This window comes from Prionailurus bengalensis, chromosome D3, assembly GCF_016509475.1.
Source record: "Prionailurus bengalensis isolate Pbe53 chromosome D3, Fcat_Pben_1.1_paternal_pri, whole genome shotgun sequence".
In the NCBI taxonomy this organism is placed as follows: domain Eukaryota; kingdom Metazoa; phylum Chordata; class Mammalia; order Carnivora; family Felidae; genus Prionailurus; species Prionailurus bengalensis.
In genome coordinates this window covers 23,843,605-23,871,344 of record NC_057356.1, presented here as the reverse complement: position 1 = coordinate 23,871,344, position 27,740 = coordinate 23,843,605, and the positions used below count along the sequence as shown (strand labels likewise).

Here is a 27,740-nt window from a genome sequence, read left to right as displayed (position 1 = left end):
CCGGGCTCCTTGGTGGCTCAGTCAGTTAAGCGTCTGACTTTGGCTCAGGTCATGATCTCATGGTCCGTGGGTTCAAGCCCTGCTCCGGGCTCTGTGCTGACAGCTCAGAGCCTGGAGCCTGCTTTGGATTCTGCGTCTCCCTCTCTCTGTCCCTCCCCCACACGTGGTCTGTCTCTCAAAAATAAGTAAATCCTAAAAAAAAAAAATTAAATAATAAATACCCACTAAAATAATGCATGTTCTTCAGACTGGAATATCCTCCCTTAGAGGTAATATAGCCTCAAGATGAAAAATAAGGCAATTAGAGACACACTGTCACATCTATTTCCCTCCCCCATTTTCTGTCCTCTCTAGTTACTGTTACTGCCTTATCAACCTCCTAATACCACTTCTGATCTCTAGTAAAAGGAACTAGTTAAAAAATAAAAAGACACTACAGCAAAACTTGGTTTGCAAGCATAATCTGTTCCAGAAACATGCTTGTAATCCAAAGTACTTGTATATCAAAGCGAATCTCCCCATAAGAAATAATGGAAACTCAGATGATTTGTTCCACAACTCAAAAATATTCATATAGGGGCGCCTGGGTGGCGCAGTCGGTTAAGCGTCCGGCTTCAGCCAGGTCACGATCTCGCGGTCCGTGAGTTCGAGCCCCGCGTCGGGCTCTGGGCTGATGGCTCGGAGCCTGGAGCCTGTTTCCAATTCTGTGTCTCCCTCTCTCTCTGCCCCTCGCCCGTTCATGCTCTGTCTCTCTCTGTCCCAAAAATAAATAAACGTTGAAAAAAAATTTAAAAAAAAAAATATTCATATAAAAATGATTACACTACTGTAATATAATATAAAATATAAAGAAAATATAAAATATGAACAAAAATAAATTAACCTGCACTTACCTTTGAAAACCTTCGTGGCTGGTGTGAGGGAGACAAGAGAGAGGAGGGTTATTATTGTGCAGGAAACTTTCACTATCACTAACTGATGCTGACTACAGTACAGTATTAATAAAGTCTTGTCATCTAGTGCATTTAATGTACCCGGCAACAAGGCAGCAGAGGAAAGGGTCTGTACCTGCAGCCAGCCTGACCCAGAATGAAGCAAAGCATTCCTAAGCTTGCTCTTATGTGGAAAAGCAAAGGACTGTCCATAGGCGCTTCGAAGGGACAAAAAACACACTAGTGCCAGTTGTGGGCCCCTTCCGACGTTCTGAAAAATCACTGATTTCTGCTAAACACCATGGCCTGAGACCGAGCATCTGAGCCTGGAAGATGATCATCCACAGTCCCACAGGGAGAGACAGAAAGAGAGAACCACTGGGCTCAGTTGTGACCATATGACATTCGGCATCACGTACTACTCGTATTGCAAGACATCCCTTCTTTATGAAGTTAAAACTTATTAGAAATGTTTGCTCATCTTGCGGAACACTCGCAGAACAAATTACTCACAATCCAAGGTTTTACTGTATCACCACTGCTTTCCCATTCTCAACAGCAAGAAAATACTAATGATAAAACGAGCCTTATGTTACAACGGTAAATTGTATAATCTAGTCAAAAAATTTAACTTGTATCCATGAAGTCTTTTTATATAGTACCTAGTTCATAGTAAACAGAGGAACAAGATAAATGACACCACATATAAACCACCAGAAAAAGCCAGAAAATAGGACATTCTTTAGGACAACTGTTTTGGTCTCTTTGATGAGTCAGTGTTATGAAAAAAGGGACCATGTGAGATTAAGAGAGACTTAAGTGACAATAACTAAGATATGATTAGATACTGATTCTGGATTAGATCCTAAATTAGACACTGATTTTGACACAAAATCTTTCAAGAATATTTTGGGACAGATTGGGAAAACAATGATTGAATAATGCGAAAGCACTTAGTAAGAGGAAACTACTTAAATGGAAAGTGGGGGGTGGATCAACTGAAGAAAAAACATTTCAAAACAGTACCTACATATGTTTATCACACAAACCAGCAATCCCACTCTTAAATACTTACTCTTATATATATATATATAACACACAAAGACTTGTATGTGAATGTTCATAGTAGCTCTCTTCACAATCACCAAAAACTGGAAAAACAGGTCCATTAACTGGTGAATGGATAACAAATTGCAGGACACATAAAATGGAGTAGCACTCAGTAATAACAAGGAACAGTCTATTACTTCTACTGACTGTGGTGGTGACTTCAAAACTATATATATTTGTCAGAATTCACACAACTACAACAGAAAAGTATGGGCAAGGTCTAAGGCCAAATGATATATATATATATATATATATATATATATATATATATATATGTATATGGTCACAATTTCTATATTGCCTTGGACCTCTGAGGACTAGATCTTAGCAAAATGAAAGGGTTTGCTAACTTTGGTGGTATTAAAGTTCAACATATCTGGGATATACAAACTCAAGTCATTTGCGAATTGATCATGAATGTCCCTCAATGTCCACTCAGTGTAGGTGTAACTCCTATATTATTCTCATTGTTACTATTTTGAATTAAAAATGAAGAATGATTCTTGGGGGAAAAAAAAAGAACTCACATAAGTATACACTTAAAATTAGTAAATTTTATTGTATGCAAATTATACCTACATAAAGCCAATTTTTAAAGTTTATTAAAAATTTTTAATCTAATTTAAATTTAATAAAAAATTTTAAGTTTACTTATTTATTTTGAGAGAGTGTGTATGTGAGTAGGGGAAGGGCAGAGAAAGAGGGAGACAATCCCAGCAGGCTCCATGCTGTCAACATGGAGCCCGTGGCAGGACTCAATCCCATGAACCATGAGATCATGAACTAAGCATGAAATCAAGAGTCAGACGCTTAACTGACTGAGCCACCCAGAGGCCCCATAAAGCTGATTTTTAAAGATTATTTTGTGTATTTTTATCTTGGCTTAGTTGAAATACCTATAAACATTTGTGTATATGTATGCAAATATTGTTGGATAAAAAGATGCACAAAAAAGTTGAGAAAGATATGTATTTAAAAAAATTTTTTAACATTTACTCATTTTTGAGAGACAGAGTGCAAGCAGAGGTGGGGCAGAGAGGGAGAGGGAGACACAGAATCCGAAGCAGGCTCCAGGCTCTGAGCTGTCAGCACGGAGCCCAATGTGGGGCTCAAACTCACAAACCGTGAGATCATGACCTGAGCCAAAGTCTAAGGCTTAACCGACAGAGCCACCCAGGCGCCCCAAGAAAGATACCTATTTGGTATTAATAGTAGTAATCCCCATATTGGTAGTATTATAACTTTATTTTTTTTCTTTGGCTTGTCTTTTAAATTATTTTAAATTGTTTTTTAAATTTTGTGCAATGTATATGTACAACTGTCATAATAATAAAAGGTTTTTTTTTAAACAAAGATCAATTTTGATTTAAAATTTTCTGGGGCGCCTGGGTGGCACAGTCGGTTAAGCATCCGACTTCAGCCAGGTCACGATCTCGCGGTCCGGGAGTTCGAGCCCCGCGTCGGGCTCTGGGCTGATGGCTCAGAGCCTGGACACTGTTTCCGATTCTGTGTCTCCCTCTCTCTCTGCCCCTCCCCCGTTCATGCTCTGTCTCTCTCTGTCCCAAAAAATAAATAAACGTTGAAGAAAAAAAAAATTTTTTTAATTTTCTTATAGACATGTCTATGAGTTATCAATCTGTGGGTTTGTGGGTTATAAATTTAATTACAGTTGTGAATTTGGAGGTAAGTTTTTATTGTCAAAATAATATTTACAAGGTAAATAATTATTTTCTTTGGATCATAGTGAATACACATTCAATGAATATGGTATGTTCCAGCAACATATTTGGATTACACTGTGTCTCTGTTTTCTTCCCAAATAGCAACCTACTCTGGCTACTGAAAAAAACACAAAAATGAGAGTAATATTAAATTTAAGCATCAGGTTTGGCTCTAACACAGTTTTGTTTTCAAGTATTTATTTATTTTTGAGACACACACACACACACACACACACACACACACACACGCCCAGTGGGGGAGGGGCAGAGACGAGAGAAAGAAAGTGAGAGAGAGAGAGAGAGAGAGAGAGAGAGAGAGAGAATCCCAAGGAGGTTCCACGCTGTCAGTGAGCCAGAGCCAGATGTGGGCTCAAACTCATGAAACTGTGAGATCACAACCTGAGCCAAGATCACAAGTCAGGACTCAACCTACTGAACCACCTAGGTGCCACAGCTCTAACAGGGTTTTTTTTTAAAAACAGCAATCACTCAAAATAAACAAGAATTGTAACCATCAAATTCAATGAAAAATATATTACTTCTGCTTTTAGGAGAAATACTAATAAAAGAACAGCACATTAATAAGAACTATGGTGTAAAAAGAAATACTTCTGAGTTACACTTTTATTATTTTTAATAACACTTACCAAAATAATGCATTATCAAATACCCTATATAGTAGCCTAGATTTAGGTAATTGCTTTTACAATACAATTGTGAGGTGTTAGAGACTTTATCTTTCACTACTCCTCAAGTACTCACAGGGATGTCTTAGATCATAGAAAAGTAATGGGGACAGGAAGAGGTTTGAGGTTTTTGCCTGTGGCTTTTCTTTGTGGGTTTGGGGTCTATAGGGGATTTTTTTTTTTTTTTTTTTTTTTTTTTTTTTTTTTTTTTTTTTTTTTTGGTCTACGGTTTTGGGTTTGTTTGGGAAGCTTTTTTGGTTTTGTTTGTTTGGGTTTGGTGTTTTGCTTGCTTTTTGTTTTTTGGCTTGCTTTTAAATTGAGTTACTTTAACAGAATAAGATAACAAACATCAAATTCCCACCACATGTGAGGCATTGTTCTTAATACCTACAACATTTTCTCTTATTTAACACTTCTTTGGGATGGTTATTACTGTTCCATTATACAAATGAGAACACTGAAATGTATAACAGGTAAGAATTGTCAAAACACATAGAACTGGTAAGTAGCAGAGCCAAAACCTAGAAAATGTGAGCAGTCTACTACTAAATGATGAGATCAAAAGATTTATCCAAAACTCAACTATATTTCTTCTACATATCAGCAATGAACTAGTGATAAACAATAACAATATGAAATTTTAAAAACAGTTCCATGTATAATAGCATCAAATAAAACACTAATAAATTTTTGAAACAAGGTCAAGTCTTGGACCTGAAAGCTACAAAACACCAATGAAAGGACAGATTAAACACAATCTCTATAAAAATCCAAGCTAATTTTTTGGCAAAAATTAAAAAACTGATCCTAAAATCCATTAAGTAAGGGACCCAGAAAAACCAAAACAGTCTTGAAAAAGAACAAAGTTACAGGATTTACATTTAATTTCAAAACCTATTACAGAGCTACTATAATCAAATAGTATAGTACTGGTAGAGGGTAGACAATAGAATAGAATTCAGAGTCCAAAAATAAAACCTAGCAGGGACACCTGGGTGGCTCAGTCGGGTAAGCATCAACTCTGGATTTCAGCTCAGGTCACGATCTCATGGTTTGTGAGATGGAGTCCCGCAGCATGGTCCTTGCTGACAGCAAGGAGTCTATTTGGGATATTCATTCATTCTCTCTCTCTCTTCCCCTCCCCCACTCTCTCATGCTCTCCCTCTCTCTCAAATAAATTAATAAACTTAAAACAAATAAATAATAAAAATAAAACCTAACACATAATCAGCTGGGTTTCAATAGGGTACAAAGACCATTCACTGGGCTTAAAAGCAATCCTTTCAATATATAGTCCTGGGACAACTGGATCACTATATGCAAAAGAACGAATGTGGACCATTACCTTACACCACACACAAAAATTAACTCAAAATAGATCAACAACCTCAATATAAGGGCTCAAAAAAACATAAACTCTTAGAAGAAAGCACAGGGGTAAATCTTCATGACCTTGGATTTGGCAATGGATTCTTAGATATGACACCAGAAGTATGAACAGCAAAAGAAAAAACAAATAAATTGACTTCATCACTTAAAAACTTTGTTTTTCAACAAAAGACAGTATCAAAAAAGTGAAAAGACAACCTACAGAATGGGAAAAAGTATTTGTAAATCATATATCTGATTATGGTTTAGTATCCAGAATATTTAAATAACTCCTACAACTCAATACAAATAACTCAATTTAAAAAATGGACCAAGGATCTGAATAGTCATTTCTCCAAAGAAGATATACAAATAGCCAGTAAGCACACACACAAAATCCCCAATATCAGTAGTCAGCAAGGAAATGTACATCAAAATGGCAAGGAGTTACCATTTTAGATCTACTAGGATGGCTAAAGAGAAACAAATACAGAGAGAGACAGTAACAAGTATTGGCAAGGATGTAGAGAAATGAACCCTCATACTCTGCTGGTGGGAATGTAAACAATGTAGTAGTGCCATAGGAACAGTCTGCCAGCTCCTCAAAAAGTTAAAAGAGTTACCATATGATCCAGCAATTAGAATATGCCCAAGAGAAAATAAAACATATGTCCACACTAAAACTTATACATAAATGTTCATAGCAGCAATATTCATAATAACCAAAAAAAAAAAAAAAAAAGGAAAATACCCACATGTCTATTGATGGATAAATGGATAAACAAAATGTGGTACATCCATCAATGGAATATTATCCAGTAATAAAAAGGAATGAAATATTTATACATGCTACAACATGGACGACCTCAAAAGGACTATGCGGAGTGAAAGAAGCCAGACAACTATAAGATCACATCATGTGAAATGTCCAGAATAGCTCAATGCCAGCAGCCGGTCAAAGGGGAATAAGGAATGGTAACGCGCACGAAATTTCTTTGAAGTACGATGAAAATGCTCTAAAAGCAGATAATGGTGATGTTGGGCATAGAGTGAATCTACACTGAAAAGGTTAATTTTAGGGTAGGTGAATTATACCTCAACAAAGTTGAGTTTGTTTTTTCTTTTTAAGACACTTAAAAAATTGCAATGATGGGGATGTGATGTACAGCGTGGTGACTATGGTTAATAATACTGAATTATATATTTGAAAGGTGCTAAGACAGTAGATCTTGAAAGTTCTCATCACAAGAAAAAAACATGTAACTATGTATGGTGATGAATGTTAACTAGACTTATTGTGGTGATCATTTTGCAATATAAACAAAAATTAAATCATTATGTTATACCTGAAACTAATGTTAGATGTCAATTGTATCTCAATTAAAAATTTTTTTTAAATCCACATAAACTGCAAAAATGACTCAAAGAATAAAGAACCTAATTTTTCTTCCTCAGATGCAATCTCAACTCCTAAAGTCCTGTCTTCCTATATATTCATATTTTTCCAGTCAAAAAAAAGAGAGTGAAATGAAATCAACTACTGAAATTCAAAAAAAAAAAAAAAAACTAGCCCTGAAATATCAAGTCACTTTCAAACAATTCTATTTTAGCATTAACTCTGAACTAAACATTAATCTCACTTTCAAAATGTTGCATAAAAACCACAAATGCTCAGAAGGTCTAAGCAAACAGCCAACTTTTCTGAATAAACAGTAATTCAGATTTGCTTTGATAAAATGTAAATATTTACCTGCCTCAAAGGAACAAAATCCTTTAAGCCTAGTGTTCCCAAATGATGAAGAGAAAGAAGCACGCATTTTTTTTTTTTATTCAGGCGTTGTTTTAGAATTAATTTTAACACAGCTAGGGTATACAAAGTTGATAGTTTGCACTAAGCAATGTATGCTCTGATTTTGCCTACAACATAAACAGTCACAGAAGTTGGGACCTGAGAAAAATCACATTTTACAGTAAATCTGACAGATATTAATCTCAAAAGCTCCTGAAAATGTCTCAAGAACTCCTATTTTGGAAACTCTCTGAGTTATTCAGTCTTCCTACAAATAATGAATGACCATCTACCGTGTGCCAAGCACTGCGCCGGTACCAGGATGCCATGGTGAGCTCCAAACAGAACAGGTCCCTGGCTGCTGGCAGCTTACTCTGAAACAGTGCCTGTCGAACCTGCCTGACCCTAACAACTTGGGACAGTGTTAAAAATTCAAACTCTGCTCCTCTGCCTTGGAGAGTCGGAGTCCACGGCCCTGGGAAGGGTTGTGACGCCAGTATTCTTACCAAGCTAGGCTTGTTTCCTCCGCCTGGGCGGTTTGGGAAGCCAAATCCTCAGGGCCATCCCGTCCCGCCCTCTAAGAGCCACACCTCCAAAGCCCATTTTGCTCAGCATCCTTCACCCCGACCGACACCCCCAAAGGCACCATGAAGCCAGGAAGGATGTCAAGCATTCCAAAATCACGCTGCGCCGAGCACAGATTTGGTTGCTTCCAGGGACGGACCGCTTACTCCCTGTGATTCCACCTGGGGCTGTCGGCACCTGAGTCTCCCAGGGCTGCACCGACACCTGTCTCCGAGCGGCTGCCATCTCCCTCTCCTGTGGGCCCTGGGCGGGGGGCAGCCGCCGCCCTGCGGGAGCGAAGGCAACAGGGGAGACGCGGTGCGCAGTAGGCGCCTACTGTATACACCCCCCCCCCCAACCGCGCGCGCGCGCGCGCACATACACACTCTTTCGAAACCGAGCTGGGCAGGCGGCGGACCGAATCCCGCCGCAGAACGGCGCGAGGCGGGACAACTCGAAGCCGCACGGCGGGACGGGTTCCGCCTCGCGGGCGCTCGTCAGTCGCCGAGGCCCGGCCCGGCTCGCACCGACGGAGTTTCACAAAGAAAGTCTCCCGGCCCGCGCCCCTCACGCACTCACCGGCGCCGGCGCCGGCGGCGACTCCGGCTCCCGCCGCCTACGGCTCCGTGCCGGGGTCGGCCCCGGTGTCGGCTCGGGAGCCGGCGGCGGCGACTGCTCCATCCCCGCGGGGCCCGGGCCGCGTCCGCCTCGAGCTAACGGTCCCGCCAGCTAGGCGCGCGCGCCGGCCCCGCGCGCCATGTTCCCGCCGTACCGCGCGCCGCCGCGGCAACCCACACCACCCCCCCCGCAACCGCGCACGCGCGCACGCGCCGCACCAGCTCCCCGCGCGCCTCCGAGGGTCCCCCCAACCGCGCAAGCGCGCACTCGCCGCGCCCCTTCCCCGCGCGCCCCGCCTTGCGCCCTCCGGAGCCGGCCGCTGTTCCCGGCGTGGAGCCCACCCCCTCCGCACCCGTCCGGCCGGGCTGGAGCGCCCGCCGTTCCGTACTGAGCGCCGCCGCCTGCCGCACTGCGGACGCCCCCCGGCCCGGCCCGGCCCGGCCCCCAGCCCCTGCACTGCCCTTTCGGCTTCTCCCGTCGCGCCGGGCTGGCGGCGAGGGTCTGGGCCGGGAGGGAATTAGCCCTAATATATGCCGGGGGAGGAGGTGGGTGGAGAACGCCGCTAAGGTGATGAGATCCCCGTCACGGAAGTGTGCAAGCACGTGCGCGAGAGTTAGGTGGTACAGTGAATGCCCATGTCCCCGGGACAGCCAGACTCAAGGGAGAAGCTGAGCTCGAGTCCCACGTCTCCACCATCCTTTGCGTGATTCGGGTAATGTCTCTGAGGGCCTGTTTCTCCTTAATCAGGAAGGCCAACAACGAAGGCATGTTTGGGAGGGCTTAATGAAACAATCCAGGTGGTGCCGGCACCGAGCCTAGTACTTACCAATTGGTAGTCGGGTGACGAGACCCAAGTAAGTACTTTTGTGTACTGGTTAAAGCCAGGGGCTCTGGAGAAGGGAAGTCTCAGTTCAAGTCTGGCCTCCACCTCTCGCGAAAAGAAACCTTTACCAGGTGACTTGATTGAGCCACAGGGCCTTGGTTTCTAAATCAGCAAATAGGGAGAAGGGCATAACCTTTCGGATGATGCCAAGCTTTCCAGGCTTCTCTGGTACAGTTCTGGCCCTATCCTTCCAAGACTCCTAAGAGTTTAACGAAAGGGGCTCTGCTCCCAAACTCTGTGGTATAATTAGCTGGGAGGGGTTCACTCAACCTTGGGGCTGGAGGGACTGTTACTTCCCACATCTTCGCTTTCCATCCTCTGCCCCAAACCTCTCTGAAAACCCTAAAGTTGGCAGAAAAAACAACAACAGTGAATGTCTTCCCTACTAGAAAAAGTCTCCAAGGGTTTCTTGGAGTTTGTAAATGGTTGAATTTATTAGTCTGACCTTTTACAGATACAAGTGACAACAATAATTCAACCTGGAATAGAACAAAAAGGGAAACCTATTTAAAAGCCCTGGGGTCGTACCACACTTCAGGCATAGCTGGATCCAGGTGCTCAAGCAGTGACCTAAATCTTGAATCTCTTTCAGCTCTGCTTCCCTCCTTGATTTTTCTCTTACAGCTCTCTCCAGTGTCCGGGGCAGCACCAAGGTCACATATGACCAGGAAAGCAGGAGCTGTTTGCCAACAATCCCAGCCAGTCTCAGGGCTGACTTCCGTTGTACTCATTTGGATCACAAGTCCTTACCTGAGCCAATCACAGCAAGATTGGCCAAACCTGGCTAGATTGAGCCCCTCTAGGAAGAGGATGGGGTCAGCCCTTCTAGAGGACATGGGGTGAGGACGAGTGGGAGGAGGGATGCCTCTCCCAGAAAAATAGCAAGCCAGTTACCACAAGAGACATGAGGTGAGGACAGGCACAAAAAGGAGCCGTCTACTGCACCATTATCCAGGCCTGCAGCAGGGCCACCGTGGGGCAACATTACAAGGGAGTGGCAGTTACTTCAGGCACTGGGAAATGCCCCTGCACCTCTGCTCCCACCATCCACCCAGTCCTGGCATTTCCCATATGTTTGGTCAAAGGCATCTCACTTATCTGCCTGTCCTGTGTGCCCTCCCCCTCCCCCACCCCCCACAAGCGGAACAGATTATGCTACTTCCCTGCTCAAGGACTTTCTGTGGCTCCCTCACGGCCACTTATGCGGCCCTCCCATCTTTAACGATGGAGGCCAACACGGATAGATTGCTAATCACATGCCAGGCACTTCAAAAGGACCACCCCCACCCCCCACCCCCGAATCCGCACAAACACCATTTGACCTTGGTACTTTTCTTGCGCTCACCGTACAGATAAGGAAAGAAAAGCTCATCAACTTCGAAGCCAAAGTCAGGAAGCGCAGGGAGCTCAGATTGGCACAATACTGCTACCATTTATGTTGCCACCCCAGCTCCACTTGCTCCTTTCAAAGCCCTGGGCCCACCTCCAGGTGGGAGGAGCTCCACCAGGGAAGGAAACCCTTGGCACCCCATCAGCTTCCATAGTACGGAGAGAGGCAGACCCTTAGCTTTACCATCTCCCCCTTTCTCCCCATACTTCATGGGAAAAAGAAAAAGAATTCCCTCCACAGAAAACTAGAGTGAGGTCAGAAAGAGGAAATGGATGCCAGGTGGTGGCCCCAAAAAAAGCAGCAGAAATCTCCTTATTGATGAATGTTAGCTTCCGGTGGTCTCTATAACAAATTACCACAAACTGGGTAGCTTAAAACAACACAAATTGGGGCACCTGGATGGCTTGGTCAGTTAAGCGTCCAACCTCGGCTCAGGTCATGATCTCACAGTTCACGAGTTCGAGCCCCGCGTTGGTCTCTGTGCTGACAGCTCAGAGTCTGGAGCCTGCTGTAGATTCTGTGTCTCCCTCTCTCTCTGTCCCTCTACCCACACGCCGTGTGTGTCTGTCTCTCGCTCTCGCTCTCTCTCTCTCTCAAAAATAAACATTTAAACACACACACATACACAAACTTATTCTCTTATAGTTCTGTAGTTCAGAAGTCTGATATCATTTCCACTGGTTAAAGTCAAAGTGTAAAGGGCTGTTTCCTTCAGGAGAGGCTGAGGGGAGGATCCATTTCATCGCCTTTTTCCAGCTTCTAGTGGCTGCCTGTATTCCTTGGCTTGTGGCCCCTTCTTCCTTCTTCTAAGTGGCTCACTCATCTCTTCTGACTCCTGTGTCCCTCGTAAAAGAACATTGTGATGACATTGGACCCCTCCAGAAAAGACAGGATAATCTTCCCATCTCAGGATCCTTAACTGATACCTGTAAAATCTCTTTTGCCACATAAAGGAACAGATTCGTACATTCTGGGGATTAGGATGAGGTCATCTTTGGGAGACATTATTCTGCCTACTATGGTAGGTATAATCAGAGGGAGCTAATATAAAGTGCTCTGGAAATGGAGAAGGGCTGGCTGACTCTGCACCAAGAGGGAAAAAATGCCCTAAGAAACCACAGCCCTCACATTAAATATTCAAATGAGCTAAAAACCCATCTAGCTTGGCAATCTCAGCCTCATTCCTTTAAATATGCAAACCATTCAAATCCCCATCTACCCCCCCCACCCCCCCACCCCCACCCCACACACACACACCAGGCCAGCCAAGCCTCAGAATGCTTGCACACCCTTCTAATGGAAATCACCAACCACTACCCAACTACCCAGGGCAACAGCTATGTGCCCCTGATGCCCTGGCTGGTTTATCAGTGGCATCTGAACCAAGGCATTCAACTCTTGCCATGGCCAGTGAGCTACAATGTAGCTACTAGCCAAAGTTATAAGACAAGCAACTCCTAGCATGGCAGGTGAGCTACAATGTGGCCAACCAGCCAAAGTTAAAACAGAAGCAAAAATCAGTGAGTCAGAAAGAGACAAGAGGAGCCAGGCATTACAACTGCCTGGGCTCCTGATGGATCCCAGGCCCAGCCACCTATACTTTGAAATAAATCTCCTTTTTCATGAAGTGACTTGAATGGATTTCTGTTCCTTGCCACCAAGGTGTCCCAACTTCCACAGATATGGGGCTGTACCCATTCATAATAATTGGATACACTGGCATTCAGGATTTAGAGATCAGTCTCTTGTGAGTTTTGTCAGTGTGAGTCAATATCCCTGAGTCTGACTGTATATGGGCCTGAGGAGATGAAGAATATTAGTTTTAGAATCAGAAAGATCTGGGTTGAGTCCCACCTCTGCCATTTGCTGTACGACAGTGGACAATTCACTTTCCTCCTTCAGCCTGGGTTCTTCACCTACAACACGAGGGCAGTCAGAGGACTTAGCCCAAAGAAATCGCTGTGAGAACTGGAATAGACCAACCAAAGGAGGGGCTTTTAGACATGTTCACATGCCTTATTTGCATTTCCAACATCTAAACAGCTCAGAGACACCTGGGTGGCTCAGTCAGTTAAGTGTCTGTTGGTTTCCGCTCACGTCAAGATCTCGCTATTCATGGGTTTAAGCCCTGCATCAGGCTCCATGCTGACAGTGTGGAGCCTACCTGGGATTCTCTGTCTCCCTCTCTCTCTGCCCCTCCTCAGCTGGCACAAGCTCTCTTTCAAAATAAACTTAAAAACAAAAACAAAAAAACCCAAACAGCTTAAAACCTGAGAGTTATCCATAACTCATTTCACTGGAAAAACTGGCCTGAACTGACACGAGGCTACTTACAGTCTTCTCTAACCCTTTTATTTTGAATATTTGCTGCAAAATATTTAAATGTTTGGTTACAGGACTCTGCTGAGTGTTATACATAAGAGTCAGTGTATTCTTCCTAAAATGAGAAAAATTTCAAATTTTACAACTTTTCTGGTCCCATAGTTGCAGGGACCATGGACCTGTATATTCATGAAGGTCAAGATGAGAATCTAAAACTGGCCCGCGGTATATGGTACCAAGGTACCTCCCATCTTACGAGGACTCTGGCAGCCAGCCAGTCTCTACTAACTCTACCCCAGCCTTGCTGTGCCGCTTTCCCTGCAACTTTCTGAGGGGCTTTTCAAATTTGTATGTGGCTCACCCAGGCTGAGACCAGGGATACGTTCTGAGAAACCCAACAGGTTCCAGCCAACATAGAGCACCAGACAAAAAGCACACAACTTCAGGGGCGCCTGAGTGGCTCAGTCGGTTAAACGTCTAACTCTTTTTTTTTTTTTTTTTTTTTAATGTTTTCATTTATTTTTGAGACAGAGAGAGACAGAGCATGAGCAGGGGAGGGGCAGAGAGAGAGGAAGACACAGAATCTGAAGCAGGCTCCAGGTTCTGAGCCATCAGCACAGAGCCCGACGCGGGGCTCAAACTCACGGACCTTGAGATCATGACCTGAGCCAAAGTCAGACGCTCAACCCACTGAGCTAGCCAGGCACCCCGTAAACGTCTAACTCTTGATTTCAGCTCAGCTCATGATCCCAGGTTTGAGAGTTCAGGCCCCACGTCAGGCTCTGTGCTGACAGCATGCCTGGAGCCTGCCTGGGATTCTCTCTTTTCCTCTCTCTCTGCCCTTCCCCTGCTCATGCACTCACTCACGCTCTCTCAAAAATAAATAAGCATTTCAGAAAAAAAGCATGCAACTTCAAATACACAAAAAAGGCAATGAAAGTAAAGAGCTCAGCATCAAGCAGAAGCACAAACCCCAGGTTCCACTAGGTTTAGAATTGTGTATTGATGATCGTGGAAAAGGAACCGTCCCCATAATTACGATACAAACTATAAAACACAGACTTCAAGAAAGTGGCAGCAGGGTCCAAGAAGGCAGGTTGCTTTCATTCAGCCAGTGTTCACGACACAGCAGCACACACAGCCAGACGCTTTGTGGCATCAGCGTCCTCTGCTTCCCCTTCAAGAAGTCGCTTTCGACTCGTGGAAGGCTGGAAATAAAAAGGGAAGAATGTTCAAAGAGAACTGTCGGCTTTAAGATTATCAAAGTGTCCCACTAATGCTTCTGGTAAGTTTGGAGCATTTCATGTGCAACTTCTAGTACCAAGAATTAGGAGTCGTCCCCCTGGACACCTGAGTCCCCACCATGCCTCCCTGGACTCAGACATGCTTATCAAATGGACATTTCTCTCTCCCTTGTGGCTTGTGAGCACTTGATGTAATACTGACATTAAGCAGCATAACCGCCCTCCCTCCCCTCTGTCATCTTCTCCTAAATTATGAAGTTTAAAGGGACTACAATACCTCTTGCTGGGAGCCCCAAATCTTGCTCTTTTTTGGGAAGACCATCTTTTTTGTGTGTGTCTTTATTTTCCCATTGATAAAATACCCAGGGGACATTAGGAAGGGGAATGTTATTCACCAAGAGAAGGCAGGATAGTAATGAATAGATATTGAAGTATACTAACAACTTTGGGGGAAATAAAATTGTAACCAATAAATAATCAACCACTCACCCAGATTTTAAATTTTCAACAAGTTTAAATTTGAACTCCTACTAGAGTCTTCCAATTCTGCCTTGCAGGAGACCTCTTGAATGACAATCCCTAGCTGTGCTTGTTTAATGCATTAAACACACTCTTCATTATTAAATCTTCTAAGGGTGCTAGGGCCAATCAAGTGGAAACAAAATATCTACGATGTTATTCCAAAAAATATTAAGCAATTGCTACTAAGGAGACCTTTCAAGCTCCTCACCCTTGCTTGTTAGTTCTTTAAAACTGACGCTACTACATTTAATGACCATCATCCGAAATACCTGGGCTGGGACTTGGGGTACAGTCGTCGACTTATTTTCTTCAAAAAGCAAATTCTGAAATTTTCTCTTCATGTCCTCATCCTGTGAAGAAATGAAAAAACCTAAGTGGGCTGTGTCTGAAAGAACGGAAGTTCCTAGGAAGACAGGTCTAGGATGCCCCTGGAAAGAGGAAAGTGGGTAAGGACACCCAGTCAGTCCACCAAAAGGCATGCTCTTGCTAAGGCTCCAGCAGGGAAAGAACCATGCGCTCCTCTCCTCTGCCTTCCCAGAGGAATCTAATCAGCAGTCAATGCTTAGTCAACACTGGCTGAATCAAACCCACAGGCCTCAGCTGTCAGGAGTACAGAGACAACCACAGACATTAGCAGTCAAGAGACTTTCAGGACTAGCATCCCAGATCCTGAGAGATGGCAATCGAGAAGCCAGAGGCTGGGACTAGCTCAGTTCCCTGAGGGCTGACTCCCTGCAGCTCCCCAAATCTTTCCAGGAGGTGCCCACTCCCTGTGCCAACAATAAGGTCATTTACTAGGGCCACCCTAACCAAGCAACCCAGCACCCCAGAAAAATTCTCCCAGCAAGTGCTACACAAGTCACCAGAAGGACGTCAAGCCCACAATATCCCAGAGCTAATGAGAAAGGAAGACAGATGAACAGGTCATACATAGCATTACAGGGGTTTTGTGCTGCTCGACAGAGAAGCAGGGAGAGGGGTGCATGTGCACACACAGAAATCCTGCCCACATGTCTGTGAGGGTAATTCCCACCTCCAGGAATGTTCACTTCCGCAAGGCTCAAGGATTTGCATCTGGGAACCCTGAAAGGTAACCAGGCACAGCTCTCCCCACCTTCAGAAAGGTGAACATCCAGGACTAGGATGGGGCCAGCTAGAAGCCCGGCTCAGCCACTAACAAGGAGTGTGCGCACAATACGGACCCACAGCTGCCTGATTCCGAAGTCCCATGATTCCCACTCCCCGCACTGAGCCAAGAGCAACACAGGGTGGAGGTAGCGGGGAGCAGAGGACATAGGGGTGAAGGCCTCCAACATTCAGCAGTTCGAGGCGTATATAACTGCAGTGCTCGGGGATTAAGACACCTGTTGTGTATCGAGGAGCTGGATCACCCGCTTCGATCACACTGTTTTCTGCATCACTCCATGTAGCGCCCACTGCCCATTTTGAGAGCACCAGGTTCATCCGGATTCTGCTCTACAATCTCCCTTAGAATCTCACCTCCTATGTAATGCCACTCTCAAAATTCCTTCCCTTATTTCCTCCTATACCTGCTCACAGCCTCCACCGGCAATGCCCTCCTTGCCTTCCTGCCCATCCGCCTCAACCACCTTCTCATTTACTCAGTGAACAAATACTTTGTGAGCAACCTTAGGAGCCAGGTACCATAAAAGTCACAGGTGCCTCCATGTCAGAGGGACAAAACCAACACTGAAAATGCTGCTCCCCATTGTTATGGACTAAGATATGTCCACCTCCACCCCCTTAGTTCATATGTGAAAGCCCTAACCCCCCAGTGACTATTTGGAGACAGGGCCTTTAAAGAGGTAATTAAGTTAAAATAAGGCTGTTAGGGTGGGGCCGCAATCCAATACAACGGATGTCCTCATTAGAAGAGAAAGAGACACCAGGGATGTGAGCACAGAGAAAAGACCATGTGAGGACAGAGAGAAGACAGCCATCTGCACGGCAAGGAGAAAGGCTTCAGGAGAAACCGAATCTGCCAACATCTTGAAACTGGGACTTCTAGCCCCTTGAATGGGGAGGATATGAATTCCTGCCATGTAAGCCACCCAGCCTGTGCTATTTTGTTAGAGCAGCCTCAGCAAACTGATACAGCCATGTCATCCCCAGGCCACTGATTTAGACGCTCTTCATATTGTGTGAACCTGTGAGCACCTGAAGCCCCTATCTCATTCTGAGCATCCCCCCATACTCTGCACCTACCCTTGTTACCATGTGTATCCCACTGCTCGCCTGTGACTGTGGTCGGGGTTGGCCCCCACCCAGACCCTCAGCTCCGCAAGTCCAGGACTTAACTTACTCTTCTCTGCATCCCCAGTAAGTGTTGACACATGAACTCATTAACTGTCCTCTGAAAGGACGAACGCATGAGGAAATGAAACCACACCCCATGCCCCAAATCGCAACTCTTCAGTACAGCCAAACAGAACTGACCACACACCTATTTTGGCCTGTGTTTATTTATTTATTTTTTTTTTTGAAAAAAAAATTTTTTTTAACGTTTATTTTTGAGACAGGGAGAGACAGCATGAACAGGGGAGGGTCAGAGAAAGAGGGAGACACAGAATCCGAAACAGGCTCCAGGCTCTGAGCTGTCAGCACAGGGCCTGACGCGGGGCTCGAACTCGCAGACCACGAGATCATGACCTCAGCCGAAGTCGGATGCTTAACCGACTGAGCCACCCAGGCGCCCCTATTTTGGCCTGTATTTAAACAAGTCGCCAGTTAGCAATAACATGGAAAAGGAGCTCATTAAATACGGCAGGTAGCAATGGGTATCTGAAAATAGCCTTCCTTTCAGAGCTTTACAACCTATTCAAAAATATTAAACTGTAATATGCCTCAAAGACAAGTAGGAAGGAATTCTCTATTTCAAGAAGTAAATATGAGGCCAAAAAGTCGACATAAAGGATGTTCCCCAAACTGAACTGTTAATAACAGGAGAGACTGGAACTCACATTCCAAACACTCCATCCAGGGCCAGACCCACAAAACCATTTGGCTTCTTCAAAAATACTGGATTTTCCCAAAATAAAACCTAAACTATCACTAGCAGATGATTTATGTGGGCAGCGTCTGCACTCTGGTCCTCACTCTGTGTCCAGTTCCAAGGTTTGCAGCAAAAACACAATGTGGACAAAAGAGTATTCAAGAGAGACCCCCATGGCAGGGCTGAACTTCACCTTTTCCTCAGTTGTTAGTAACAGTTTTCTTTGGAGACAAACAGAACAAGAAAAACAGGCTATGCTCCTTCGTAAATTTCAGGCAGCTACAGACCCTGTTCCCTGACCTAACCGGCAAGCTCTGTTTTTTTTCAAGATTAACACAGCTCCTCCACCTCCACATCTGGCCCCAAGAGTTTCCCTATTAGGGCACATAAAAAGACCCAAGAGTCATGTTTTTCTTTTTCACCAAAATTAAATCCCCACATGCAAAGGCACCTTTTGTTTCCAAATTCCTTTTCTCCAGGGTCCTGCTGTTTCAAATCTGTGTGGTCTATTAAGTGCTAAATCATCTGACAGATTTCTTGGGGGCGGAGGGAGACTGCTGTTTCCAGGGCAATAGCCCAAACAAATGTATCTACTTTTTTTTTTTTCTTTTAAGGATTTGTTGTTCTCCACCTGAGCTAGCCCGGGAGCAACACGTTAGGTGTGGAGGGCTGGAACAGAGAAAGAATAGAGGCAGTCTTCCCAGAGTTCCAGAAGCAGACTTCTGAGAATGAATGGCCCCAAGGAGTTCCTGGACCAGGTGATCCCCACAGTACTTGAGCCTCTAGCTCAAGCTAGATGGTTAAGTTCCCCATCCCCATAGGAAACAGACCAACTAGAAGTTAACAAGAATGGGTATGTCTGTGCTTGAATGGAACCGTACTTAACAGAAGGTCTGACATCCATCAGAAAACCTGCCCCAACCATGCTGGAGCTAATTCTAAAACCAAAGTTTAGTCCAGCAAAGCCACAAAGGACTTCCAAGTCTGGCAGCTAGAATGAGGTCAGGGTATAATCTAACAGCAGCCACAAACCCCTAGAGGGGCACATAGGTAATACAGACTTCAAAGATCCAGGTAACTTTGCAGTAATGGCATGTTTATTCGCCATGAATAAGAAGTGGGACCCTTAGTGGCACCTGGGTGGCTCAGTCTATTGAGCGTCTGACTCTTGATTTCGGCTCAGGTCATGATCTTATAGTCATGAGATCGAGCCCCATGTCAGGCTCATGTGCCCGTGAGCCTGCTTAAGATGCTCCTTCTGGTCCTGCCCCCCCCCCCCCAAAAAAAAGAAGCGAGACCCTGTATGCCCAATTACTTAGGCTTAAACAAATAGCCAGATTCTCCCCCAGAGAATCTGCCCTCCTCTTCCCGTGACTTAAGGTTGAAGGCAGCTGGAATGCAGCCAACCCCACCTGTTCAGGGTGAGAGGTTTGAAGAAGGAGGATGACACAGCTGGGGGTGGAGGTTTACAGCTGGAACAACCTCTCAAAGTACCACAGCCAAAATGCACACTCAGGGAACCCGAGTGGGCCTAGGACAGGCCATAAAGTGACCTTGTCTACCCCAGGAGCCACAAGTTAAGTTGGGACGGTTATACCCAAAGATACACTTATACTCACGACCCATATACACACATAAACATACCCGACACACTTAAAGCTCAATCTCAAGCAAGTGCATTAAACAGACTCAACAAAGCAAACGTGTTTGCAACTTTTTCCTCATCCCTCAAGCACAGCTGAGAGCTGCCCACAGAGTTCATGCTAGCGAGCACTGCCCCATACCCACCTGAAGCCATGGGTGTCTTAAAGCCTCCTCTGTCGTAAAACGCACCTTTGGATCCACTATTAGCAGCTTCTTGACAAGGTCCAGAGCTAAAGCAATAAGATAATTTATCACATCACAATGAAAACGGTAGATACATTAAATCCGCAAAATTAAAGTATGCCAGAATCACAGGCCAACATCCAGAAAGACAGAGGGGGGCTAAGGTCATTGCCAGCCAACAGGTGTGGTGGACAGGGTCCCCTGTCCTCCTCTCTGTATTCAGAGCTCTCTGAGAAAACCAGGAATGACCTCGATGCCCCCCATCTCTCCCTGCTTGCACATCACAACCTCTTCGCCCCCTGTTCCCTCACTCGTTGCTGGATTCAACTTCAAACTAATTAAATCTGAACTTCTGCCTCGTTCTAAGACACTCAGGATGCTCGGCCAACTCTCCCGAGACCCATGGAATGACAGAGTTTCTCAGCCAGCAACAGGCTCCCTGGAACTGGAGGTTTGGCAGAAACAAAGCTTAACAGCAATCACCATGCTGAGACTGCCTTTCTACTGCAACAGTATTATTCCTTTCACATTCTAAGATTTAACAGAATCACCTATGTTACTTCACATTTAGTTTTAGTTTTCTACTTGCCCTTTTGAGAATTACAAAGTTACACTTTTACATCCTAAAACGCAAAGTAATTACTTTTGTTCTTACATGCTCATTCACAGGAGACTTTGTAACTGAAAAGTTACTTATTATTTTGTACCCTTAATAGGTACACGGCACTTGCTTCTGTTCCACTTACCCTCACAAAAACCCCTTAAGGTAAAGTTTATTGTACCTGCTTTACATATAAAGGAAAGGGTGACTCAGAGAGGTTACTTATCTTGCCTAAAGTCACATAGCTAGGAAGTAGCCAACCCAAAACATGAGTCTCACTTAGCCTGGTTGAGGAGCCCATGTTCTTAATAACTTCCTCTGCCCCTCAAAACGTGCAAAACAAACAATAGAAAATAAGAAGTAACAGGAGAAACATAACAACTTGAAAAGAAATTCCCACCACGCACACACATTTTACCAAACGACAAATTCTTAACCTTTTCATATCCATACCCTTCTCTGAGACCTCTGCCCAGACTTCGGGAATGAAGTTGAATTTTCCACTGGTGATCTGATCCTTCAAGGACACTTGAGTCTTATGCTCAGAGAAAGGTGGATACCCACTAAGGCTTAACATCGGTAGAGAAAGAAAGGAAAAGAAATCAAGTAGCATTCTCAGTGGCATTTGGACATATAGATTAGATTTTTCTTTAAATCAACGGTCAAGATAAGTCACCCAAATTAAACACAAGCTCTCTACCTGGGCACGTTTCTGTTTTCACCTAACTACTTCCAACCAGACTCTGAAGCAATGAAACTTTTCTTACCAAATAAAAAGAATAACTCCTAAACTCCAGCAATCCACAGCTCGGTTATATCCAGCAGTCCCAAAGGAATTAAGAACCTCAGGAGCCAGGTAGGTAGGGGTACCACATAAGGTTCTCATGAGAGAGGTCTCCCCCAAAATCTTAGACTGCCCAAAATCAGTAATCTAAAATTAAGGACAAAAGGGAATCATTTTTAATGGCAAAATAAAATTAAACGATCAGCATAGTCTGCCAGTCCCAAAAGCTATGCAGGCTAGATCAGTTCCTATCCTATACACAGTCCATGCCTGCTGTTAAAATCTGGAATTTTGATTAAACTAAAATTTCCAAGCGAAGAAAGCTGAAGGTTTTTTCTCCAACTTATCCGTGGTTCTCTGTAACCTTACAAAAGGTTTGTAACCCTTATCACAGACTCTAGGGTCCTAATCAGTTATCCATGGTTTCTTTTAGGCTCTGGTTTCTCAACCAATATCCCAACACTGGAATAACTGAGGAGCTTGGAAAAAACACTTGGCACCCGGATGCCACCTTCACAGTGATTGTGAGATGCAGTGTGGGTGTCGTGATTTTTATTTATTTATTTATTTTTAATTAATAGGAGATTCTATAGGAAGCCAGGCTTGGGAAGCACCACCTTAGAAAGCAGGAGAAGGTAAGGGATGTGATTCTCATCCATCTAGACCCCTCCTTCCATTCTCAGAACAAAAGTGGCTCCTATAAAGAGGAGCTCAGTAAATGCCCATAAGACTCTGAATCAAAGCAATACCACCTGGTCTCTAAAATAATTGCTAATAGTGGAAGGGTCAAGTTCTCTACCTTTTTATGCTCCCACTTTTTACTTGATGAATCTTTAAAGTTTATGAATAGAAATTTGGGGTGGCCACAGAAAGAGTTTTCTTACCTTTATAAGACAGTCCTCTTTTGGGGATGAGAGTAAAACATTCTCTGGCTTTAAGTCCCGATGTATAATGCCGTTTTCATGAAGGTACTACACAGAAAAGGAGGCATGACCCTCAGGTTTATGGAGTAGGTATGTGAGTAAAGACAGACAGACAAGACACACACACACACACACACACACCCCTTACAGCTGGGATGAAACCATATGCCAGGTTACTCACAACCACATTACCCCAAATCACAGAAAACTACTGGGTAAAGGGCTTAGTGTTTATAAATTTGTTTTCAAGAAAATCTTTAGGGGCACCTGGCTGGCTCAGGCAGTAGATCTTGCAACTCTTGATCTCAGGGTTGTCAGTTTGAGCCCCACATTAGGGGTGGAGATTACTTAAAAAGAAAATCTTAAAAAAAAAAAAAAAGAAAGAAAGAAAATCTTTAAAACGTAGGAAAGATGATATTTGCAACTATGTGGATGGAACCAGAGGGTATTATGCTAAGCGAAATTAGAGAAAGACAAATATCATATGACTTCACTCATATGAGGACTTTAAGAGACAAAACAGATGAACATAAGGAAAGGGAAACAAAAATAATATAAAAACAGAGAGGGGGACAAAACATGAGACTCATAAATATGGAGAACAGAGGGTTCCTGGAGGGGGTTTGGGGGGGGGGGGATGAGCTAAATGGGTAAAGGGCATTAAGGAATCTACTCCTGAAATCATTGTTGCACTATATGCTAATTTGGATGTAAATTTAAAAAGATTTAAAAAGTAGGAAAGATGAAAAATGCAATTTATGACAACAGACCGTTCATTTCACTCTTCAAAATAATAAATATCCCTTTATATAGGCAGAAATCTAAGGTGTCAATTTCATTTATAAAAATGTAAATGAGTGATTAAAGTATTTTGAGAATTTATTAAAGTAAAGCATAAAAATTCCACCAAAATTATGTACTTGGTCATTTACTTCCTGAGAATTTTTTTTAAAAAATTTTTAATGCTAATTTATTTCTAAGAGAGGGAGAGAGACAGAGCGTGAGTGCAGGAGGGGCAGAGAAAGAGGGAGACCCAGAATCCAAAGCAGGCTCCAGGTTCTGAGCTGTCAGCACAGAGCCCAAAACGGGGGCTTGAACTCACGAGCTGTGAAATCATGACCTGAGCGGAAGTGGAAAAAGCTCAACTGACTGAGCCACGGAGGTGCCCAGATCTCACGTTTTGTGAGACAGCCCTGTGTCAGGCTCTGTGCTGACAGAGTGGAGCCTGCTTGGGATTCTCTCTCCTTCTCTCTCTCTCTCTGCCCCTCCCCCACATGTATATGCTGGCTCATGCTCCCCCTCTCTCTCAAAATAAATAAATAAACTTAAAAAAAAAAAGAAAAGAACTGAGGGCTTCTCTTACCTGTACGGCCAGGAGCATCTGGTAAAAATAGAGCTTGCACGTAGCTTCCTTCAGGCGTTTCTTCCCCACCACCCTGTCAAATAGCTCTCCTCCTTCCATCCTGAAACAGACAGGCAAAGCAGGGGGTGGTTCTTGGGTGGAAGACAATAACACAAACAAAACAAACTCATTCAGACGGGCAAAGAGCTGCCCTTTTTATTCTCACGAGGACTCCCATTTGTACAAACAATGAGGTAGTTAAGTCTCCTCTCCACAGTGAAGATGTCCTTGTTGGAAACTAAGGAAGGGGGAAAGATGGAAAGAGTGGGCAGTGGGCACTCAGGAGCTTTTAAGAATCTGACTCGGCAGACGGGAGGCGGAGCCCAGGAGTCTGCGTTTTCATCATGCACCCCAGCTGATTCAGAGACTGAGACAGAGCGGCAAACTGGAGCCCGCAATCAGACAACGGGTGTCTGAACCCTAGCCCCACCATTCCTAGCTCTGGAGCTTTGGACAAGTTACACACCCTCTCTGAGCTTGTTTCTGCCTCTTAAAAAAAAAATAGGGACAATCCTCCCCCTACCTTGATGGCTGTGGTAAAAATTAAGAGATAATTCATGGACATAAGGCGCCTGGCACAAGTGGCTCTTTGGCAGGGTTATTCAATTCCTCTGAACTTCAGTTTCCTTTTCTGTAAAGTGGGACTAAAGATCGTAACCCATCAGTAACCTGTAAGTAACATGGATGACTGTTAATGAAGGGTACATGAGTCAATCCATGTAAAGTGCTTGGAGCAGTAACTGGCTCATAGTAAGTAATTAGCATCAGTGACTGTTACTGTATTACTTCTGTTTTAACTAGGTCCAGTCAGACAGCAACAGATATTCCCTCAAGCACCACAGGGGCCATCCAGTCTCTCCCAGTGCTATGATTGAGGCTGTTTACTACAATTTTTTTTTTTTTTAAGTTTATAGTTTCTCCTTCCCTGAATGCTTTTTTTTTTTTTTAATTTTCATCCAAATTAGTTAGCATATAGTACAACAATGATTTCGGGGGTAGATTCCTTCGTAGTAGAATCCCTTACCCATTTAGCCCATTTGCCCTCCCCACAACCCCTCCCGTAACCCTCAGTTTGTTCTCCATATTGATGAGTCTCTTATGTTTTGTCCCCCTCCCTGTTTTTATATTATTTTTGTTTCCCTTCTCTTATGTTCCTCTGTTTTTGTCTCTTAAAGTCCTCATATGAGTGAAGTCATGATTTTTGTCTTTCTCTGACTAATTTCACTTAGCATAATACCTCCAGTTTCCATCCACGTAGTTGCAAATGGCGAGATTTCATTCTTTTTGATTCCAAGTAATACTCCATTGTATATATATACCACATCTTCTTTATCCATTCATCCATCGAGGGACATTTGGGCTCTTTCCATACCTTGGCTATTGTTGATAGTGCTGCTATAAACATGGGGGTACATGTGTCCCTTCGAAACAGCACACCTGTATCCCTTGGATAAATACCTAGGAGTGCAACTGCTGGGTTGTAGGGTAGTTCTGTTTTTAGTTTTTTGAGGAACCTCCATACTGTTTTCCAGAGTGGCTGCACCAGCTTGCATTCCCATGTTTACTATAAAATCTTACTAACCAACCTCCTTAGCCACTGGATAACACTCAGGAGCAAAGCCTTGCCTGTCTGCTCCAACAGCCACTCCCAGAAACACTACATATTTACATAGAAATGAACATCAAGACAGGCCCCTTCCATGAATGAGCCAGGAAATTATTCTGGTCACACCACAGAAGACAGGACTTTGTGGTTACTGAAAGAACCCAGCAAGTAAACCAGCACTGAAAAGATAATGAGGTGTCACCATGCCCCTAAGCACTGTGATCCCAAGCAGAAACATCCACCCAGGCAGATATTTCAGAGTAGTAATAGCCACCTGTGGTTGAACAACTGTGTGTGCCAGGTACTCTGCTGGGCACTTTCCATCCTTTATAGTATCTGATCCTTATGACTCTAATATGGGGAGTATCACTATTAGCACCCCACCCCCACCAACACTAGGAAAATAAATAAGAGTCAAGGACATGAAGTAAACTAACTCACAAGCAGTCACCTGCACAGAGGAATTCAAACCCAGACCTCAGACCCAGGGCCTGGAACCTCTAAGCCACATGCCTTTGGAAACATTGGGAGGACTTTAGATTTAGTACTAACCCCACATGCACACTTGGTGGGCCCCACCACCACATACATATGATGAGAGTCCCCAGGATGAGAAATGCAAGCCAGCATTGGATTTTTTGGTGGTTTATAAGCACTTGAATGGAAACAAATAGAAAACTTTATTACTTACAATTCCAAAACAATATAATAATCTTCAGCCTCAAAAAAGTCTTTAATCTTGATGATACAAGGCTAAGAGGGGAAAAAAGAGGAAATGTAGTGAGAAACTCCCAAGAGGAAAACCACAGAAGCAGAATAGAGGCATTTGCCCCCCTGCCTCAAGGCACTCTAAAGTTCATATAGCAGAAAAGGCAAAACAGCCTGTCAGCACAGAGCCAGATGCAGGGTTCAAACTCACAAACCCATGAGATTATGACCTGAGCCGAAATCAAGAGTCAGACGCTTAATCAAATGAGCCACCCAGGCACCCCTAATATTATGATTTTATACTTAGAAAGCACACCTATTGTTTTTACAGTGTGAAGATAGACAGTAGAGTTGAGTGGTCTGGGTAAGTGAAAAATGTGGTAAGTATCTCTCAGGGACATACCCCACCCCAAGCAGAGAGGAGGCTTGTAGTTATTATCAAAATTAAAGGGAAGGGACACCTGAGTGGCTCAGTGGGTTAAGGGTCCGACTTCAGCTCAGGTCATGATCTCGAGGCTTGTGAGTTCCAACCCTGCATCAGGCTCTGTGCTCACAGCTCAGAGCCTGGAGCCTGCTTTGGATTCTGTGTCTCCCCCTCTCTCCGCCCCTCCCCTGCTCACGTTCTATCAAAAATGAACAAACGTTAAAAAAAATAAAAAATAAATTAAAGGGAAGAGAGTTACACGATTTTTAGATTTTAGAGCAAGAAGAGTAGCAAAACTCACCAGAGTGACTGTCCTACAAAGCAAATTTCATCACATTCAATGCTCTGATTAAAATCCTCCTAGTGGTACAGGGCACCTGAGTGGCTAAATCTGTTAAGCATCCAACTGTTGATTTCATCTCATGGTTCGTGGGATTAAGCCCTGCATCTGGCTCTGTGCTGATAGCGTGCAGTCTGCTTAAGATTCTCTCTCTCCCTCTCTCTCTGCCCCTCCCCTGCTTGCTCACTCTCTCTTAAAATAAATAAATAAACTTTAAAATCCTTCAAGTCGTAGCTTCCCATAATGAACTGTTGAACAGCAGTGAGGGGATGCCCCACTGCTTCCCCAGCACAATGGATCCTGGAAACATAATGCCAAGTGGAAGAGGCAAGTCACAAAAGACTTCAGAGTGTATGGAGTAGCTTCAATTGCATGGTCAGGTTTTCATTCTTTTTTATTATTATTATTTTTGAAAGAGAGAGGAAGTGCAAGCGGGGGGAGGGGAGGTGCAGAAAGAGAGGGAGAGAATCCCAAGCAGGCTCTGCACTGCCAGCTAAGAGCCCAGTGTGGGGCTCGAAGCCACGACAATGAGATCATGACCTGAGCCAAAATGAAGAGTTGGACACTTAACCAAGTGAGCCACCCAGGCACCCCCTCAAGTTTTCATTCTTAAGTTGAATGGTGAGTTCTTAGGTGTTCATTTCATTGCTTTGCTTCATAATTTATTGTTTTACATGTGCCAAATGTTACATAATTTAAACATATTTAAAGGAAGGAAAGGAGACCAATCAGGAGGGAGAGATGGAAGGAAACAGAAGAAAGACAGAAGTAAGACAAGAGGAAAGCAAACCTTCGGAAACCTAACTTTTCAGCAGGAATTAGCAAACCCTGGAGACCCAGCCTTGTCCTGCCCCTACCCCCCGACCATGGCCAAATCTCCAGCTCCTGGTCCCATACATCCTCCTCTCCAGACCACAAAACACCCTGCCTACCCCAGACTTGCTGTGTTCTTTCCCAATGTCA

The 27,740-nt window shown here is 44.0% G+C and overlaps 2 protein-coding genes across 7 annotated transcripts in view; both read right to left on the bottom strand.

Annotated features, from left to right (window-relative positions):
- The window catches only part of TTC28 (tetratricopeptide repeat domain 28), a 636,432-nt gene extending 627,455 nt beyond the window's left edge, over nucleotides 1–8,977 (bottom strand). The window contains exon 1 of one of the 2 annotated variants that reach the window (XM_043558040.1): nucleotides 8,750–8,977. In XM_043558040.1, the coding sequence (XP_043413975.1) occupies nucleotides 8,750–8,851 (102 nt within the window). In that variant the 5' untranslated portion in view covers nucleotides 8,852–8,977. The remainder of the gene's footprint in view (nucleotides 1–8,749) is intronic. The other variant, XM_043558041.1, reaches the window with a different exon arrangement.
- Nucleotides 8,978–14,367: 5,390 nt separating this feature from the next.
- The window catches only part of CHEK2 (checkpoint kinase 2), a 47,322-nt gene continuing 33,949 nt past the window's right edge, over nucleotides 14,368–27,740 (bottom strand). For all 5 annotated transcript variants that reach the window (XM_043558029.1, XM_043558032.1, XM_043558033.1 and 2 more), the window contains 8 exons: nucleotides 25,997–26,058; nucleotides 23,661–23,760; nucleotides 22,259–22,345; nucleotides 21,358–21,521; nucleotides 21,044–21,159; nucleotides 19,951–20,036; nucleotides 15,419–15,499; nucleotides 14,368–14,591 (listed from right to left, as the gene is read on the bottom strand). In XM_043558029.1, the coding sequence (XP_043413964.1) occupies nucleotides 14,502–14,591; nucleotides 15,419–15,499; nucleotides 19,951–20,036; nucleotides 21,044–21,159; nucleotides 21,358–21,521; nucleotides 22,259–22,345; nucleotides 23,661–23,760; nucleotides 25,997–26,058 (786 nt within the window). In that variant the 3' untranslated portion in view covers nucleotides 14,368–14,501. The remainder of the gene's footprint in view (nucleotides 14,592–15,418; nucleotides 15,500–19,950; nucleotides 20,037–21,043; nucleotides 21,160–21,357; nucleotides 21,522–22,258; nucleotides 22,346–23,660; nucleotides 23,761–25,996; nucleotides 26,059–27,740) is intronic.